This window comes from Eucalyptus grandis, chromosome 10 (genome assembly GCF_016545825.1).
Source record: "Eucalyptus grandis isolate ANBG69807.140 chromosome 10, ASM1654582v1, whole genome shotgun sequence".
In the NCBI taxonomy this organism is placed as follows: domain Eukaryota; kingdom Viridiplantae; phylum Streptophyta; class Magnoliopsida; order Myrtales; family Myrtaceae; genus Eucalyptus; species Eucalyptus grandis.
In genome coordinates, this window is record NC_052621.1 from 7,385,136 (window position 1) to 7,401,500 (window position 16,365).

The 16,365-nt window shown below is 38.7% G+C and overlaps 1 protein-coding gene across 2 annotated transcripts; it reads right to left on the minus strand.

Annotated features, from left to right (window-relative positions):
• Positions 1–3,934: 3,934 nt before the first annotated feature.
• On the minus strand, positions 3,935–16,123 carry LOC104437043 (probable L-type lectin-domain containing receptor kinase S.5). Of its 2 annotated transcripts, none has more exons than XM_010049911.3 (4): positions 15,676–16,123; positions 9,815–10,260; positions 9,006–9,716; positions 3,935–4,994 (listed from the first exon to the last, which is right to left on the minus strand). In XM_010049911.3, exons 2-4 carry the CDS (start codon positions 10,239–10,241, stop codon positions 4,120–4,122), a joined length of 2,013 nt encoding a protein of 670 aa, XP_010048213.2. In that variant the 5' UTR covers positions 10,242–10,260; positions 15,676–16,123; the 3' UTR covers positions 3,935–4,119. The 2 variants fall into 2 exon arrangements, with proteins under 2 accessions (XP_010048213.2, XP_018726300.2); XM_018870755.2 differs by lacking the exon at positions 15,676–16,123 and adding an exon at positions 15,514–15,658.
• Between the last annotated feature and the right edge of the window lie 242 nt (positions 16,124–16,365).

Here is a 16,365-nt window from a genome sequence, read left to right on the forward strand (position 1 = left end):
TCTTTGAAACCCATCCCTCCATTATCTTTTCTCATCTTCATTACATTCCAGCTTTTCCAGTGAATGCCAGCTTTCGCTTCATTGTTTTTCCACCAAAAGGAAGCGATCTTTTGTTCAATAGCTTTACAAATAGATATCGGGATTTTAAATATGGACATTGCATATTGTGGCAAGGCCTGAACCACTGCTTTCAACAGGATTTCCTTTCCAGCTTTTGACAGCAAATTTTCCTTCCATCCTTCTAACTTCATATTTACCCGAGCCAAAATCCATGCAAACATCTGTTTTTTTGAACTACCCCAATCAGAAGGGATGCCCAAATATTTTCCAGTTTTCTCAATCTCTGGGACTCTCATCTCCCTTGCCATATTTCTTCTTAGACTCTAAGGGCAGCCCGTGCTGAAAAGGATCCCTGATTTGTTCAGATTCACAGCTTGTCCACTTGCTACACAATATTGATTTAGCACCTTAGCTAGATTTTGGCATTCACTAATTTTTCCATCCAAAAAGAAAATCGAGTCATCTGCAAACAATAGATGAGATAATGTGGGGCAATTTCTGTTCAGCTTAATGCCTTTTAATCTCCCTTCCTCAACTGCTTTTTTCATCAAAAAAGATAAGACATTTGCAACAAGTATGAACAAGTAAGGGGATAGAGGGTCTCCTTGTCTAATACCTCGAGTTGGTTGAAAATAAGGTAGAGATTCTCCATTGAATTTCACACTGAAAGATACAGTAGTCACACATTGCATGATCCATGATACCCATTTAGTGTTAAACCCCATCTTCAGCATACAAGCTTCTAAGAAATCCCATTCAACTCTGTCATAAGCCTTCTTCATGTCTAGTTTTAGCACGGACCCTGGAACTTCTTCTTTCTTTTCCTGATTCTAAGTTGGTGGAGAACCTCTTGAACTATGAGAATGTTGTCTTGTATTTGTCTTCCACTCACAAAAGCGCTTTGTTCTATTTCAATTAGCTGAGGTAGCCATATTTTCAGTCGATTTGCCAGCACCTTCGAAATGATTTTATAAGTAAAGTTGCAAAGACTAATCGGCCGAAATTGATCTAATTTTCCTGGATTTGGAGTTTTAGGGACAAGTGTGATTTGAGTTCTATTCAGAGTTGGATCGAGGTATCCTTTCTCCATGAAGTCCTCTACCATTTCCAGAATATCTGTTTGAATGTCGTTCCAATGATGTTGATAAAACTGACCATTCATACCATCTGGTCCTGGGGCTTTGATTGCACCGAGTTGAAAGACAGCTTCTTTGACTTCCTGTAGTGTAATTTTAGCTATTAGAGCTGTATTCATTTCATCATTCACCACAGTAGGGCATTGATCAATGATGGGTTGGAAATTGCGAGGTCCAACTGAGCTGTATAATTCTGTAAAGAAAGCAATAGTTTCCTCTTTCAGTCTTCCCTCATCCTTGCTCCACTCACCATCTGAAACTTGAAGCATGGATATTCTATTTCTTTGTCTGCGCTGAATCGTAGTAGCATGAAAGTATTTAGTATTCCTATCCCCCCATTTTAACCAGGTAATTCTCGATCTCATCCCCCAAAACTGTTCTTCTTGCTTCCATAACAGCTCAATATTTTCTTTTACTTCTTTGACTCTCTTCTGTTTGTGCTCGACCTCTTTGCTATTTGTGATGGATTCAAGTTCTCTTTTAAAGACCTGATTTGCCTCTGGGCGTTTGAGAATTTTTTACTCCAAACCTCCAATGATGTCGTGACTTTTTGTAATTTTACCCACCAACTCAGATTAGTCACAGATATCCTTAGCTTGATCGACGACTTTGTATAGGATCTCACTGTGATTCAACTCATCTTACGTCATCCCGATTTTTTCGGAGAGTGCATGTATAAGCTTTTCCACTGAGCGAGAGTGAACTGCAGCACGAACAGAAGATTTTTGTCATGTACATCGGTTTGAGTCACTTTATAATGGGCCTAAACTTGGCTGTACCACCAACAAGATCACAGGAGTCTCGCCAACTACTATACGGCAATCCTTCTCCTGAACGTCGGTGATGCATAAAGTTCAAGATATAATTCAGGATTGAGCATGCTCCATTTGATCTTTGGAGTCAAAACTCACACTCTGTAATAGGGTTAGGTGCGAGCCGAGGCCTGTCTACTGAATAAGCCCTCCAATGCCTGATTCAAATGTAGAGTTGGAGAACTACATATGCGGTTGCGAAAAGAGTGTTCGCCGCTTGTCACCCGGCAATCTAGTGTGGAGTACCCGAGTTTGTCCTGAGAATCTCGGCTTTTCGACTCATTCTAGATTGGGCGAAGACGGACCAATTCATTTATGTGATGTGTCAGTCAGCACGGGTGTGGTCCTAAATGCTCAACTGCATCCGTTAGATGTTTGCTGCTGCTTTTATCTCAACCACGATGCTCGAGCCTAATCGGGCCAATGGTTCGTTAGTCATGCAGCCATTATGGAAAGGGGAGAGACAGAATATTTATAAAATATATAACACAATCTTGCTTCGCTCGGCGCTTGTAGTTCAACGGTTAGGATAATTGCTTTCCAAGCAATCGACCCAAGTTTGACTCCCGGCAAACGCACGTCAATTTGCCCTTCTTCTTTTTTTCTCACTCGCCAAAACGCTTCTCTTTCATTTTACACGTTATTTTTCTTTCATTAGATTAATTTGAGCCTTAAAATTCATAAATTTATGAATCAACATACGTAAATTGTTCCTGATTTAAGTGGGTCTTCATTTCATATGCTCCTTGTAACTCCTTTAATGAGGCGGCATGACTTGAACCACTACAGTTCAATTTCACTTAGAATGTAATATTCACATAGGAATGTAAATATTGCAGAACCAGCTTCAAAGAGTATCCATTCTACACCACATTGTAGCATAATACAGAGCAAAACTCATTCCTATATGACTCAAATGTGAACTGTATTGAATTTTCCAATACGATCTTTAATTCTCGAGTCCATTAACGCAAACCTGGCATCCCCTATTCATGATCGAGTTCCATCTCCTATGGTGAATTGAGCAGTGAGCAAATGAAACAATTCTCTTTCATTTTACACATTATTTTTCTTTCATTGGATTAATTTGAGGCTTGAAATTCATAAATATATGAATCAACATATGTAAATCATTCCTGATTTAAGTGGGTCTTCTTCTTCGTATGCTCCATGTAACTCCTAAAATGAGGTGGGATTACTTGAACCACTCCAACTCGATTTCACATAAGAACGTATTATTCACAGAGGAATGTAAATACAACATAGCTAGCTTCATAGAGTATCCATTCTGCACCACATCATAGCATAATATAGAGTACAACTCATTCCTGTATGACTTAGATATGAATTGCATGAAATTTTCCAATACAATCTTTAATTCTCGAGACCGTTAACGCAACCCCGACATCCCCTATTCATGATCAAGTTTTGTCTCTAGTGGTGAACTGAGCCATGAGCTTTGAAATTCATAAATATATGAATCGACATGTGTAAATTGTTCGTGATTTAAGTGGGTCTTCTTCTTCATATGCTCCATGTAACTCCTGCAATGAGGCGACATGACTTGAACCCACTCCAACTCGATTTCACGTAAGAATATAATATTCATAGAGGAATGTAAATATAGTACAACTAACTTCAAAGAGTATCCATTCTGCACTACCTTGTAGCATAATACAAAGTAACACTCATTCATGCATGACTCATGTATTAAACGTGTGAAATTTTCCGATACAATCGTTAATTCTCAAGACCATTAATGCAAACTTGGCATCCTCTGTTCATGATCGGGTTCTGTTTCTAGTGGTGAATTGAGCCATGAGCCTTGAAATTCATAAATATACGAATCGACATATGTAAATCGTTCCTGATTTAAGTGGGTCTTTTTCTTTGTATGCTCCATGTAACTCCTACAATGAGGCAGCATGACTTGAACGACTCCAACTTGATTTCACATAAGAACATAATATTCATAGAGGAATGTAAATATAGCAAACCTAGCTTCAAAGTGTATCCATTATGCACTACATCGTAGCATAATACAGAGTAAAACTTATCATGTATGACTCTCAATTGAAATTTTCTGATACAATCTTTAATTCTCAAGACCATTAACGCAACCTTGGCATCCCCTGTTCATGATTAAGTTCTATCTCCTGTGGTGAACTGAGCTGTGAACGAATGAATGGGGACTTGGTCCTGGAGGTGGAGGAGTAGCCAACGGTGGTCAAGCCTGAAAATGAGACTGGCACAATGGTCATGCTAGGCCGGGACTTGGGCAAATCCATCAGTGGCTCATCCGGGTTTAGGAAAGTTTGGACCACCTTTCGCATCCTCGGCCTGCACGCAGAGTATGGGTGCAAGCAAGCAAGGCCCACTATCAGTGCCCTCTCCACTTGTTCCTCATCAAATTGGCCTTCCATTTGCTTATCTACACACTCCAAGAGCGAGCCTTCTCCGTAGAGATTCCACACATAATCCACCAAGTTGTTCTCTTCTATGATCTCCTTTGACCTCTTCCCGCACACCACCTCCAAGACCACCGTCCCAAAGCTGTACACATCTGACTCTGAAGTGGCCTTCCCTGAGTATGCCACCTCCGGGGCTAGGTACCCGGGGGTGCCTGCGAGCATGGTTGTCAATGAGACATCGCTTTGGATCAACCTCGCGAGCCCAAAGTCACCCAAGTAGGCATTGTAGTTGGCGTCCAACATGACATTGTTGGGCTTGACATCCCGGTGGACCACAGGGTTCCCACATTCTTCATGGAGGTAAAGTAACGCTGAGGCCACACCAGTCAGGATCTCATACCGAGTCTCCCAATTGAGGGATAACTTGCCGATAAAGCGGTCAAGGCTACCGTTGGCCATGTATTGGTAGACTAGTAGAAGTTGTTCCCCCTCGTGGCACCAACCTTGGAGCTGCACTATGTTCTTGTGCCTCATCCTCCCAATTGTGCATATCTCTGCCAAATACTGTCTTTCACCTGTTGAATTTGAGGTTGAAAAATTGCCTTAAGTTAATTAACGGGGGATCTTTTATGGATACATTGAAATTAAACATAATTTCTCTTTCTCACTTTATTCACATGGTATTTGAGCTATCACCCGTTGTAGAAATTCTTATTAAAAAAAAAAAAAAGAGTCGCCAGCCTAGATCTAGCATTGCCTAGCATCGCCATCCAACCTAGGTTAGATTTGGCACTGTCAAATGTCACTTGCTCCCTCTCTTTGGCTTTCCACCATTGGCGTATAGGTTCTTGGGCTTAACTCTCACTCTTCGCTGAGGTCAATTTGGTGCTTCCCTCAATTTTTGCTATTTTTTTCAATGTCTTCCAAGACTGCCTAGATCATGCCCTCTGTCTGATGGTTGAGTTATATTGGATTAGATTGGAATTTTTTGGCAGTTTTAGCTTAGCTTACACTAATTGAGATGTTTCGTTATGCAGTGCACTAGGTGAGTGGGTGGTGAGTTGTTGTGCAGTTTGGTGAAGTTAATTGGCATGGTCTTTAGAGGTAGGGATGTTTGGAATCTTAAGGGTAAATTCAAGGAAATTGGGTTGTGAGAATTAACTTTGCAAGAATTGACTCTGTGAGATGTATACGAAATATGGGAGGGTTATCTAATGTGGTCTTTGTTTCCCTTGTTCCTATGATTGGTCAGCTGGAATGACCATTGGTGCATCAACTTTCTACCTAAAGAACCTTCGAAGGCTACAGGTACTCTATACCCATGTCTGGATTGTTTGTTCAATTGGTTGTTAGTGTTGTGACAACATTGTCGATGGTCTATCAATGATATTTTTCAATTGTGTTGAATTATTCAAGTTGAGTTGCTTGAAGGAAAATATTGTGGTAATTTTATTATTCTTACTACAGAATGGGTGATTTTGAGAAGAGTAAAACTATGATGACTGAGGTGATTTCCTCTTCTTCTAATTGAATTACCAATAGGAAGCTTGAGGATAGTGCCGACTTTTAGCAATAAAAGAAAATTGTTAAGCTAACTTCGATAGACAGAATGTAGTTGATCTAGGCAGTCTTGGAAGACATTAGAAAATTCCTTTCTAGTTTGGAGTGTGAGTTATGTCAACTTGGCAAATTGCATCATGTTAGTTACTTGCCTTGAGTCATTAAGCTAGCAATGCCTCTTTTTTGTTAGTTCATTCAGATATTTAGTAGACTTTAGATACTTTGTTACTTTTGTTGATGACTATTCTAGAGTCTCTTGGCTATATCTAATGGGAAGTCATTTAGAATTGTTTTTTTATTTTTGTGCTTTTAATTTTGAAATTCATAATAAGTTTGGTGTACATGTTAAAATTTTGTGTTTTTGATAATGCTAAGAGTACTTTTTTGCATCTTTTTTGACTTTATGACTCAACATGGTATGATCCACAAATCTTCATGTTTTGATACACCACAACAAAATGATGTAGCTGAAAGATAGAATAAGCATTATCGAAAGTCACCGGGTCCATGTTATTTTAGATGAAGATCTGTAAAACTTTTTTATTTTTTTAATGTTGCCTTGATTGCAAACTATCTAATTAATCACATGCCTCCTTATGTTTTACAAGGTTGTGTTCCATTTCTAATTTGTTTCTCAATCAATCATTATTTTTCTTGTAACCTTGTATTTTTTGTTGTTTCTGTTTTGTTCGTGGTCATTGACCTGAAGTATTATAATTTGATCCTAGGGCCATCAAGTATATGTTTCTATATAATTCTCGTACTTAAAAAGGATACCATTGTTATTCATCATCATTGCATAATTACTTTATAACTATTGATGTTTCCTTCTTTGAATCTATTGCATATCATGATGTTTCAATTACTATTTTTGAGGTGGATGAAATCTTACATGTGATCACCATTTGGTCAATTGATCCACCAATTTCCCTAATATTTACACAAGAACCAACTTCTCTCAAGATCTATACTAAGCATCCTCAAGTAGATATTGCTTCCCCTTTCCTCCCACCACTACTATGTCATCTTCAGCTCTAGATTTGCCATTAGCATACCCATATTCTTCATCACAAAGACATCATGCTTGTACTTAATATTCTATTGCAAACTTTAGTTCATACTCTTCTATGTCTCCTTTCTTTCGGTCATTTTTATCTATTGTTGAACAATATTTTGTCCTTAAGTTTGTAGCAGAAGCATTATATGACTTAGGTTGGAGAACAACTATGGAAGAAGAATTAAAAGCCTTATAGGTTAATCAAACTTGAGACTTGGTACTTCTTCCTTTAGGCAAAATTGATATTGGTTGTCAATGGGTGTATGCTATCAAAGTCATTCCCGATGGTTCTCTTGCTCACTTAAAAGAAAGAATTGTTGCGAAAAGGTATGCTTAGATGTGTGGGGTTGACTAGCTAAACACCTTTTCTCCTATTGCCAAGTTCACATATGTTGGTATTTTGATCTCTCTTGTAGCCACATATAACTGGTCATTATTTCAATTTGATGTCAAGAATGCTTTATTGCATACGAGGAGGTGTATATGGAGCAACCTCTAGGATTTGTTGCTTAGGGGACGTTTAGGAGACTAGTTTACAAGTTCAAAAAGTCGCACGGTTTGAAGCAGTCCCCACGGGCATGGTTTGGAAGATTTTCTAAAGTTAACCTTCTTTTGGAATGTTTAGATATGGAAATGATTACTTCTTTTATAAACAATTAGGGGGAGGCAAGTTATTCTTAATTGCATATTTTGATGATATTATTGTTATAGGAGATGACTTGGTTAGTATAGCTAAACTAAAGCTCTATCTTTAGCAATAGTTTCAAACTAAGGACTTGGGCAAGTTGAAGTATTTTTTTAAAATTGAGGTGACATGGTCAGAAAAAGGTATTGTTCTGTTATAGTGAGAGCATGCCCATAATTTGCTCACTAAGATAGGCATGGTGGGATCAACACCTCTTGATTCACTAATGGAACAAGGAGATAATCTAGTTGCTAAGGGAAGAGAGATTCTTGAAAATCTTGAGAGATATTAAAAAACTGGTGGGCAAGCTAAATTATCTCACAATTGCTCAACTAGACATTGCATTTCCAATTAGTGTGGTAAGCTAATTTTTGTCTTCTCTTTGTACATTTCACTGGGATGCAATTATTTGGTTTTTGAGGCACTTGAAGAAGATTCTAAGGAAAGGAATGTTTACCAAAATCGTGATCATAGCAGAGTTGAAGGATTCTCTGATGTTGATTGGACAAGGTCTCTAGATAATAGGAGATAGACCACTAGCTATTGTACCTTGGTTAAAGGAAATCTAGTATCATGGAAGAGTAAGTAATGGAATGTTGTTGTCCGCACAAATGTTGAGTCAGAATATAGAATCATGACACAAGTGACATATGAATTAGTGTGGATTCAGCAACTATTGACTGAATTAGGCTTTAAAACTTAAGTTCCTATGCCTCTGTGGTGTGACAACAAGGTTGCAGTATATAGCTTCCAATCCTGTGTTTCATGAGAACATAACACATTGAGATCGAATGTCATCATATAAAAGAGAAACTATAGAGTAGAGTGATCCTTCCAAGTCACATTACTTCTGGTGAACAACTTGTAGACATATTTACTAAACCTCTAGGTCATGGGAGGATAGAATATATTTGTAACAAGCCAAATGTGATTAATATCTATGCTCTAGCTTAAGGGGGAGTATTAGAGATATTTAGGTATCTTCTAGAGATATTAAGGACATTTTCTTTAATTATTATGATTATGCATATCCGATCTAATTTCACTTGATTGTCATCTATTCAAGCCTATAAATAGACTCCAAGTACTCTATTCTAGATATATTGAAACTATATAGAATTTCGCTCTCCCACTTTATTCACAGCAATTGGTAATGAATATAAACGAAAGCAAAATGTGCAAAATTGCTTCAGCACTATGTTTCTGTAATGTTGAGATCTTATCTAGGGGACCATGTTCAAGAAAAATGTACTAAAAGGACATGATACAAGTAAAGAAACAAACCTTGTTTCGAGGTTGCTGAGATCCTTTTCACGGCTATTTCGATTGGAGGATCTAAGATCACCCCTTTGTAAACACTTCCAAAACCGCCAGTGCCGAGCAAGTTGTCCTTGCTGAAGTTGCGAGTGGCCTTTGCTAGCTCCTTGTAGGTGAACATCTTTGGAACGTTTGCTGCCTCCCTTGATTGGCTCTCTATGTCGGCGTCCTTCTTGTCTTTCTTCCTTGGTGCTCTCTTAACAAGGTAGACGCATATAATAATGAACAATACCGTCATCACACTTGGCACGACTAGAACCAGTATGGTTTTGATCCTGTTGTCTCTCTTGAGCCGCTTATCCTCCGTAGATAAAGGAAAAGAGCTGAATGCCCAGTTAATCACCTGGTGGCTTTCGGGAAGAGGACCAGTGCCTCCCGAAAAGCCCACGTACACGAGCCTAGGGACCGTTTCTGACATTTTGATCGAATAATTGAGAACGCTTGTTAGCGAATTCCCAGAATATGCTATTGAGATTTGGAATTTATTTTTATAGCCATCATATTCAATTTTGACTCTAATGTCCCTTCCACTTCTTAGGTTCACTCCTATGCTCATTAGGCTCTGGGCAATGATTGAGTTAGTAGTGCTCGTTGTGTCTATGCCTACGTGGTTCCCATCAATATCAAACTCGTTCATGTAAGTGTCCATCTCCACGGCTAGTTGTCGAACAACGCCACCTAAATATTAGTTGAAAAGAAATCATTTTTTGATCAACATTCTATAGCAAAGTACCACATATTTCGTATTCATCTAACAAAAGATTGGGTGGAAGTACCTTGAGTAGACCGATCAAGAATCCCCATGTATGAGCCGGTACTGTTAGGCGGTGAGGGGCTATCGTCCTGTGCAAAAAGGAAAGCCATCCCGTCGCCAGAGATTGTGGAATTCAGCGGTGGGGTGATCCTGATAGTGAATGTGGTGGAGATCATGGCAGGCCAAGCAACCACTGGCTGGGAATAAAGAACCCGTCCTACCTGGTTTATCGGCATCGGAGTAAGGCTTGAATTACCCCGCTCCGGCGTGATGTTCAAATACCCATCTTGCGAGCTTACGGAGCCCATGCAAATGAGCTCTTTACTAGTGCAGGAGCCAAGGTTGAAAGAAGGGAAAAAGAAACTTGTAGGCTCAAGACTTGAAGAGGAAGTTGAAGAATAAGCTTCCTGAGAACCGAGGAAGAGTGAGAGTAGGATTGGAAGCAACATGGTTTGGACACGAGAGAGCCTGCAACACCAGATGAGGCATTGTTAGTGAATAATTTTTTGTGTTGGATGGTGACACAAATCAAGAGATGGTGGTGCAAGCTAAGTTATGAGTGCTATGGTAAAGAGGCAATTCGAGGCAAAAGAACACTCTAAATGCCAACACTTAGCACAAGGGACACTTAAATGCCAAAAGTTAGGAAAGTGACATTTGTGTAATTTTTTTTTAACAAAAATGGAACATTTAAGTGCCACCTTCAGTGAATGCCGCTAGAAATCTTATGTGATAATTTTTTTATTAATTTTGCTCACTTACGTGGCTCGCCGAGAGCTAACTTAGCAAAAAAAAAAAAAAAAAAAACGACCTCATTTTGGCTTTGATTTGAATTTGAATTTAAAAATTAATTAAATTAAATTTAAAATCATTTTTAAAAAGGAAGAAGACGAATAGCGGTTGAGGGCTCAGCCCTCGTTGTCACCACCTCCCCGTCGTCACCAAGAAGGGTTGGCAACGATGGAGGGAGGGTTGGCCACCTCGGCAAACTAGCGGCGAGGGCCAAGACCCTCACCCTAGATCTAAGCAAGGGCTTGCAGGCCCTCATCGTTGGTCAGATGGGTCGCCGACCCCTAGCAAAGGCCTAGCAACCCCCACCATCGTTGGCCCTTCCCAGTGACGGTAGAGAGCTGCGCGCCATTAGCCACTATTCATAATCTCCTCTTTCTTTTTTATTATTTGATTTTAAATTTGATTTAACTAATTTTTATATTACTTATTTATCCACGTCAGAAACAAAACAACGTCATTTTTGTACTTATCTAACGACAACAACGTGCAAAATGACGTCATTTTGCACTTATTTCGTCGAAAAATCACTACGTTAGCATTTTGGCCAAATTTTCTCATCGTTGGCCTTAACTAATCCATTTTACTCCGATTTTGGCACTTAAGTATCACTTTCATAATTTTTGGTACTTAAATCTTCTTCCATGCCAAGTTTTTGGCACTTCAAGTGTACTGGTGTCGACAATTTGATTTAAGTGGATGCAGCAGAAGCAAAAGCCCAAAAGAACAATTGTGATTTTTATTTTCCTAGTCAAAGCATAATGCGTCCATGCACGTTGGAAAATGACATGTTTCACTCCATTGCGCAATTGACCACTTTGGCGTAATGACTACAAAGCTTAGAGAATACGCTTTGTATTGAAATAAGAGTTTGTACCATAAGTTTTATGTTGGATACCTAACCATATACCTCATATCGGTTGATAGACTAGACTTACAACCATTTTTCATTCCTTAGCACAAATTCCGATTTCCCCAACTCCCGTCCAACCCCAACAACCTCCGACCGTCGTCTGTCTCCACGGCCTCCATCACCCTAAGACATGAGGTCGCCATGCCCTTTCATGGTCCTTGCAAGAGAGAGAGAGAGAGAGAGAGAGAGAGAGAGAGACGATGGGCTTGCACCAGAGAGCAAAGCTACGGTGCTTGTGATAGGTAGCCATGATCGACGGGTGTAAGTGTTGGTGGGTGCAGAAGATTGGACTTTGGAGATTTGTTATGAGTTTGTGGTTGGTAATATTAGATCTAGGTTGATAATTTTTTGTATGAGAGATTGATTTGGTTCTTTGGATAATTTATTTAATAAGAAGTGGAACAATATTTTTAAAAAAGGATAAATATACTTGAAATTCTAAAATTTATCGCCAAAATGCAATTGAGTCTTAAAATTTTCAAAAGTGCAATTAAGTTAGAAGATTTATAAATTAAAGTAATCTAGTCTTGCCATTAACTCTATCCAACTTGACTAATGAAAAAAAAAATGACTTGTTTAATATTTTCTCTATACTACGTGATGTTGACATCACTAAACAAAAAACATAATACTACAACAATATCATTTTGGTCTAAATCTAATTCTTTTTTAGCCAAATTTTAAATAAAAGCTTACATTTAAAAAAAAAAAATAGGACTCATAAAAGGAGAGAGAGAAAAAAAGACTGGTACCTTGCAACCTTAGGTGAGGACTAATGACGTAGGATCTAGTGGCTGTTAGCTAGAGACCTGAGCAATCGAGCATCACCCCACCATTGCCAGCCATTTTCAGTAATGGTGGAATGATAGTGACTACGGTCAATTTGTTTTGTGTTATTTTTTTTTAAAAAGCCTTTTTTATTATTAATCTAATTTAACTCAAATTTGGTTTGGAAAAGAAAGATTTGGATAAAAACAATGTCATTTTAGCTTCATGTTTCATGTTTTAGTAACGTCTACGTTACATAGGAGAGAAAAAAATAGCAATAAACATTTTACATTAGCCAAGTAGGATGGAGCTTTTGAATAAGAAATATAAGAAGAATTAATGGAACGACTTGATTGCATCAATTTGATAAGATTTTAAGAACTTAATTGCACTTTTTAAAAAGTTTTAAGAATTCTAGTGCACTTATCCCCTTAAAAAAAAATAAAGGAGAGAAAGTTGTAATAGAGCGAAAAGGTGAAAAAATGAGAAGGGTATCTGGCATGCTTCCTTTATAATATGATATCATAGTTCATCTCAATTTTCATTTTGTCCATTTCCCTTGTTTATCTTTTTCCATATAAGTTAGGGATTACGACAAATATTTTCATTGGTTATCGTACTCATGAGTTTTTAGACATTAATCGTCGTTTCAATTTTTGCTTATGTGACTATTAATATATTAATAGAAGACATCACTGTCTGATTACTCAAATTTTATATAGTGTACTGCTAGCTAGAGATACTAAAACTTAGTAATAAGAATGATTTACCAAGTAATATCCAATCATCTGACAAGATTCTTTTTAACAATTCTACAAAGTAAGTCTGAAATACTAGCATAAACCAAAAAAGAAAAGAAGCTTACAATTCCAGCACTATCTATTGATGTCAAGGAGATGATAGGTTTGGAGGTAATGTTGAGTTTAGGACCAATAATCTTCAATAAGCATGGATTTTCCCAAATTGTTAAATCACTTGACATTAGAAAACAACAATTGAAATTGATCTATCCGTAATAGGAGTCACCACTAGTCTATGAGGTCGACTGGAAGTCAAGTGAAGCATATGAGGATACTTTACTTCTTATGCAATTAGAGATTTAAGAGCAAGACTTAATTACACTAATTGTTTAACTAGTGCTCTTTTGGTACTCTTAACTTGATTGGTTTGTTACCTAAATAATTCAAGCAATCTTTGACCATTTTTAATTAACCTATGCCTCTAAATGTTATCCATGCATGAGTGCACAATCAAAGACAAGTAGACAATCATAATCAATGCAATAAGGATAAAGCATCCGAAAGTACACTCAATGAAGCACCAATTACAAAATACACATAGCTCTGTTATTAAGGCCCAGGATAGAAGTCCCATGAGTTAAGTTCAAATTGGGTTGAAGTTGTTACTTAAAAGATTGATCTATCCAAGTCTAAGCTATATCAAAAGTAACTACTAAAACTCGAAAAATTAAGAGTTATGTTATCCAACTGAAAGTAAGCTAAATATATCACTAAGATTTAACAACCTAATCAAGGCTTCTATTCCTAGCCATTTTCGGATTTTTTTTTTTCGAATTTTTTTCCCTTTCTTAAAAAATTATTACCCGCGTGTGGGATTAGGCATGGGCTTCACATGGACACGGGCCGCCGCAGGCAAAAGGGCTGCGAGTTAAGCCTCTCTCCAGTAGAAATTCAAAAGCCCAATTTCCTCTAGAAATAAACCAAGCCCCTATTTACCAGACAGGGATTAGGCCCAAATCAACTAGACCCATTTGAACCTACCAGAACGTAAGCCCATTTTTACTAAAGAGAAGCGTCAAGCCCACTATAAGCCTGGATCCATCAAGCCAATTCCCAAACCCGAAAATCACCAACCCAATCATAACTAGAACAACTAAGCCCAAATATATCAAAAGAATTTAAGCCCAAAAATCTCACTTAAGCCGACCTACACTAAACCCAGTCTCCTCTTCCTTGTGTTCTCGTCGTCTTCCACGCTCACTTCCCATTTCCAGAACTCCACCCCGTGTTATTTTACAAAAGGGTGATGCTAGCTTGGTGATGTGACCATCTGACAATCTTTTTCCGTGAAAATTGCCAAGCAAAATACAAATTTTTCTCCCTCTCATGAAAAATATATGGCTGAGAGGGTTCGCCATCTGTTTTCCAAGTTAACAGTACAACTGGCCAATCAAATTCCCTTTACAATAAATCGCCTTTGAGCGAGTACAGAAAGAAGGGACCCTTTACAATAAACGACAAGAGGGAATTGATTTGCTAATAGTACCGTTAGCTTGGAAAATAGAGGGTGGACCCTCAACCGTACATTTTCCATGAGAGGGAGAAAGCTGTGTGTTTTGCTTGGCAATTTCACGCACTTGTTGGAGAACGAAAGTTTTTGGAAAATAGACGGTGAGCCCTCAACCATTCATTTTCCATGAAAGGGAGAAAGCTCTGAGTTTTACTTGGCAATTTCCATGCACTCGTGTTGGAGAAAGAAAGTTTTTGTTGCAATCCTCCGACGGTCGTCCGCTAGCATCACCTCGAAAAGAAACAGGGTTCCATCCATGATTTACACCTCCAAAGCTTTAAACTAGCATCGCCTTTGCTCACCCACCACCACCAAATTTACCGATTACTCTCCCCTCAGGCCACCGGCCATCAATACCCACATTTATCATCAACCACGTTCACACATAAACGACATGGTTAGGGAAGCAGATAAAGGCACGTCGTAAGCAAAACCGGTTTAGATGCACACATGATGGTCAAACACATCCGCGGATACAACGTCATCAACTCACCGATGATCGCCATTGGTGACCTCACGAGCATAGAACACGAGAAAAACAGATGATGGAGAAAAAAACGAGTTCTTTCATTGGAAAGACTTTGAAAAACAATTAAGGTGACTTAATCCAGGGCAATACGCTCTCGAGTTAAACAAAAAAAAGGAAACTAACTTGCACTAGATTGTTATGACATGTTTGGTAACATTTTATTTTTCTATTTTATTTTTATTTGTTTGTTCTTTGGAACACAAATAAATTTGATAACATCAAATAACTTCTTTTTTTGAATAAAAAATAGTATAAATTTGAAACAAAAAGAAGTAAAAAACATCTACATCTTTATTTTCGAGAATAAAAATTAAAAAAAATTATTCCTAAAATAGAAACGATATCGAACACGCTCCTATAGACATTTTGTAAGACAGGTTATGAACGTGGATTCAGGAAAAAAGTACTTAACCGTTTCAAGACTTGAACTCCCATCCAGGCTCGAAAGAAGTCTCTCAGAAATGTTCGAAAATCAACACACCCAACCTATTCAGATCCGACACGAGCATGAACGGAAGAAACCGAGTCTCGGCGTTCCACTCATGACAGGGAAAGGCAGAGGGTTCAACATTACCTTGCCAAGGAGGAGATCTCGGTTGCGGTTGCTGGTCAAGTTTACAGGTTTGAAAAGTATTGCCGATGAGAGTGCACGCCGGCCATGAAGCTTCAAACACGTACGAGTTGCTTCGGATCTTGACAGCCCAAAAACAGGGGCAAGACAGGGTTTACTGCGCTTGCTGAACCAACAATGATGACACGGCGACCCTACGACGGCGAGGATTGGCAAAGAAAAGGAAAGAAATGGCTCGGAGAGAATCCTCGAGGGAGGGACTTCTGGACGCCCGAAAAAGGCCGCAAATCTCCTCAGTCCATGCCCTCTGCTTTTGTTCTTTTTTAAGAAGGAGGCTCGTCAGTGGCCGGCAATGGCGGACTGGTAGTTACTGCTGGCTAACGAAGAGCGACCAAGATAAGGATAGGGAAAATTCGCCTAGGGAAAACCGTGTTCTCCTTCTCCTTCTAAGATACCTTGGAATAAAATAAGACCTATTTTCCTTGTGCTGTCCTTTTCTCCTTTCGAACGTGAAACATCTTTAAATCCGAAGACATCCCCATTTTTCCAACTGCCCTACAGTGAACGCAAGAAGACGTTCGAGTGTGAAAGAGAGCCTTTGTCTTCGCTGGGGTTTTCAACCTTGCACTGCTTGACCAAAAGAAAAAGACGCCCAAGCGATCATTGTGAATAGTGAGAACATTGACTCACGGG

Coding starts and splice junctions, on each gene's coding strand:
- LOC104437043 (XM_018870755.2), bottom strand. CDS start 15,536: ATGGGAGTTCAAGTCTTGAAACG. Junction 9,717..9,814: donor TCTTGATCGGTCTACTCAAG/GTACTTCCACCC, acceptor ACTAATATTTAG/GTGGCGTTGTTCGACAACTA. Junction 4,995..9,005: donor CTCAGCAACCTCGAAACAAG/GTTTGTTTCTTT, acceptor CAAATTCAACAG/GTGAAAGACAGTATTTGGCA.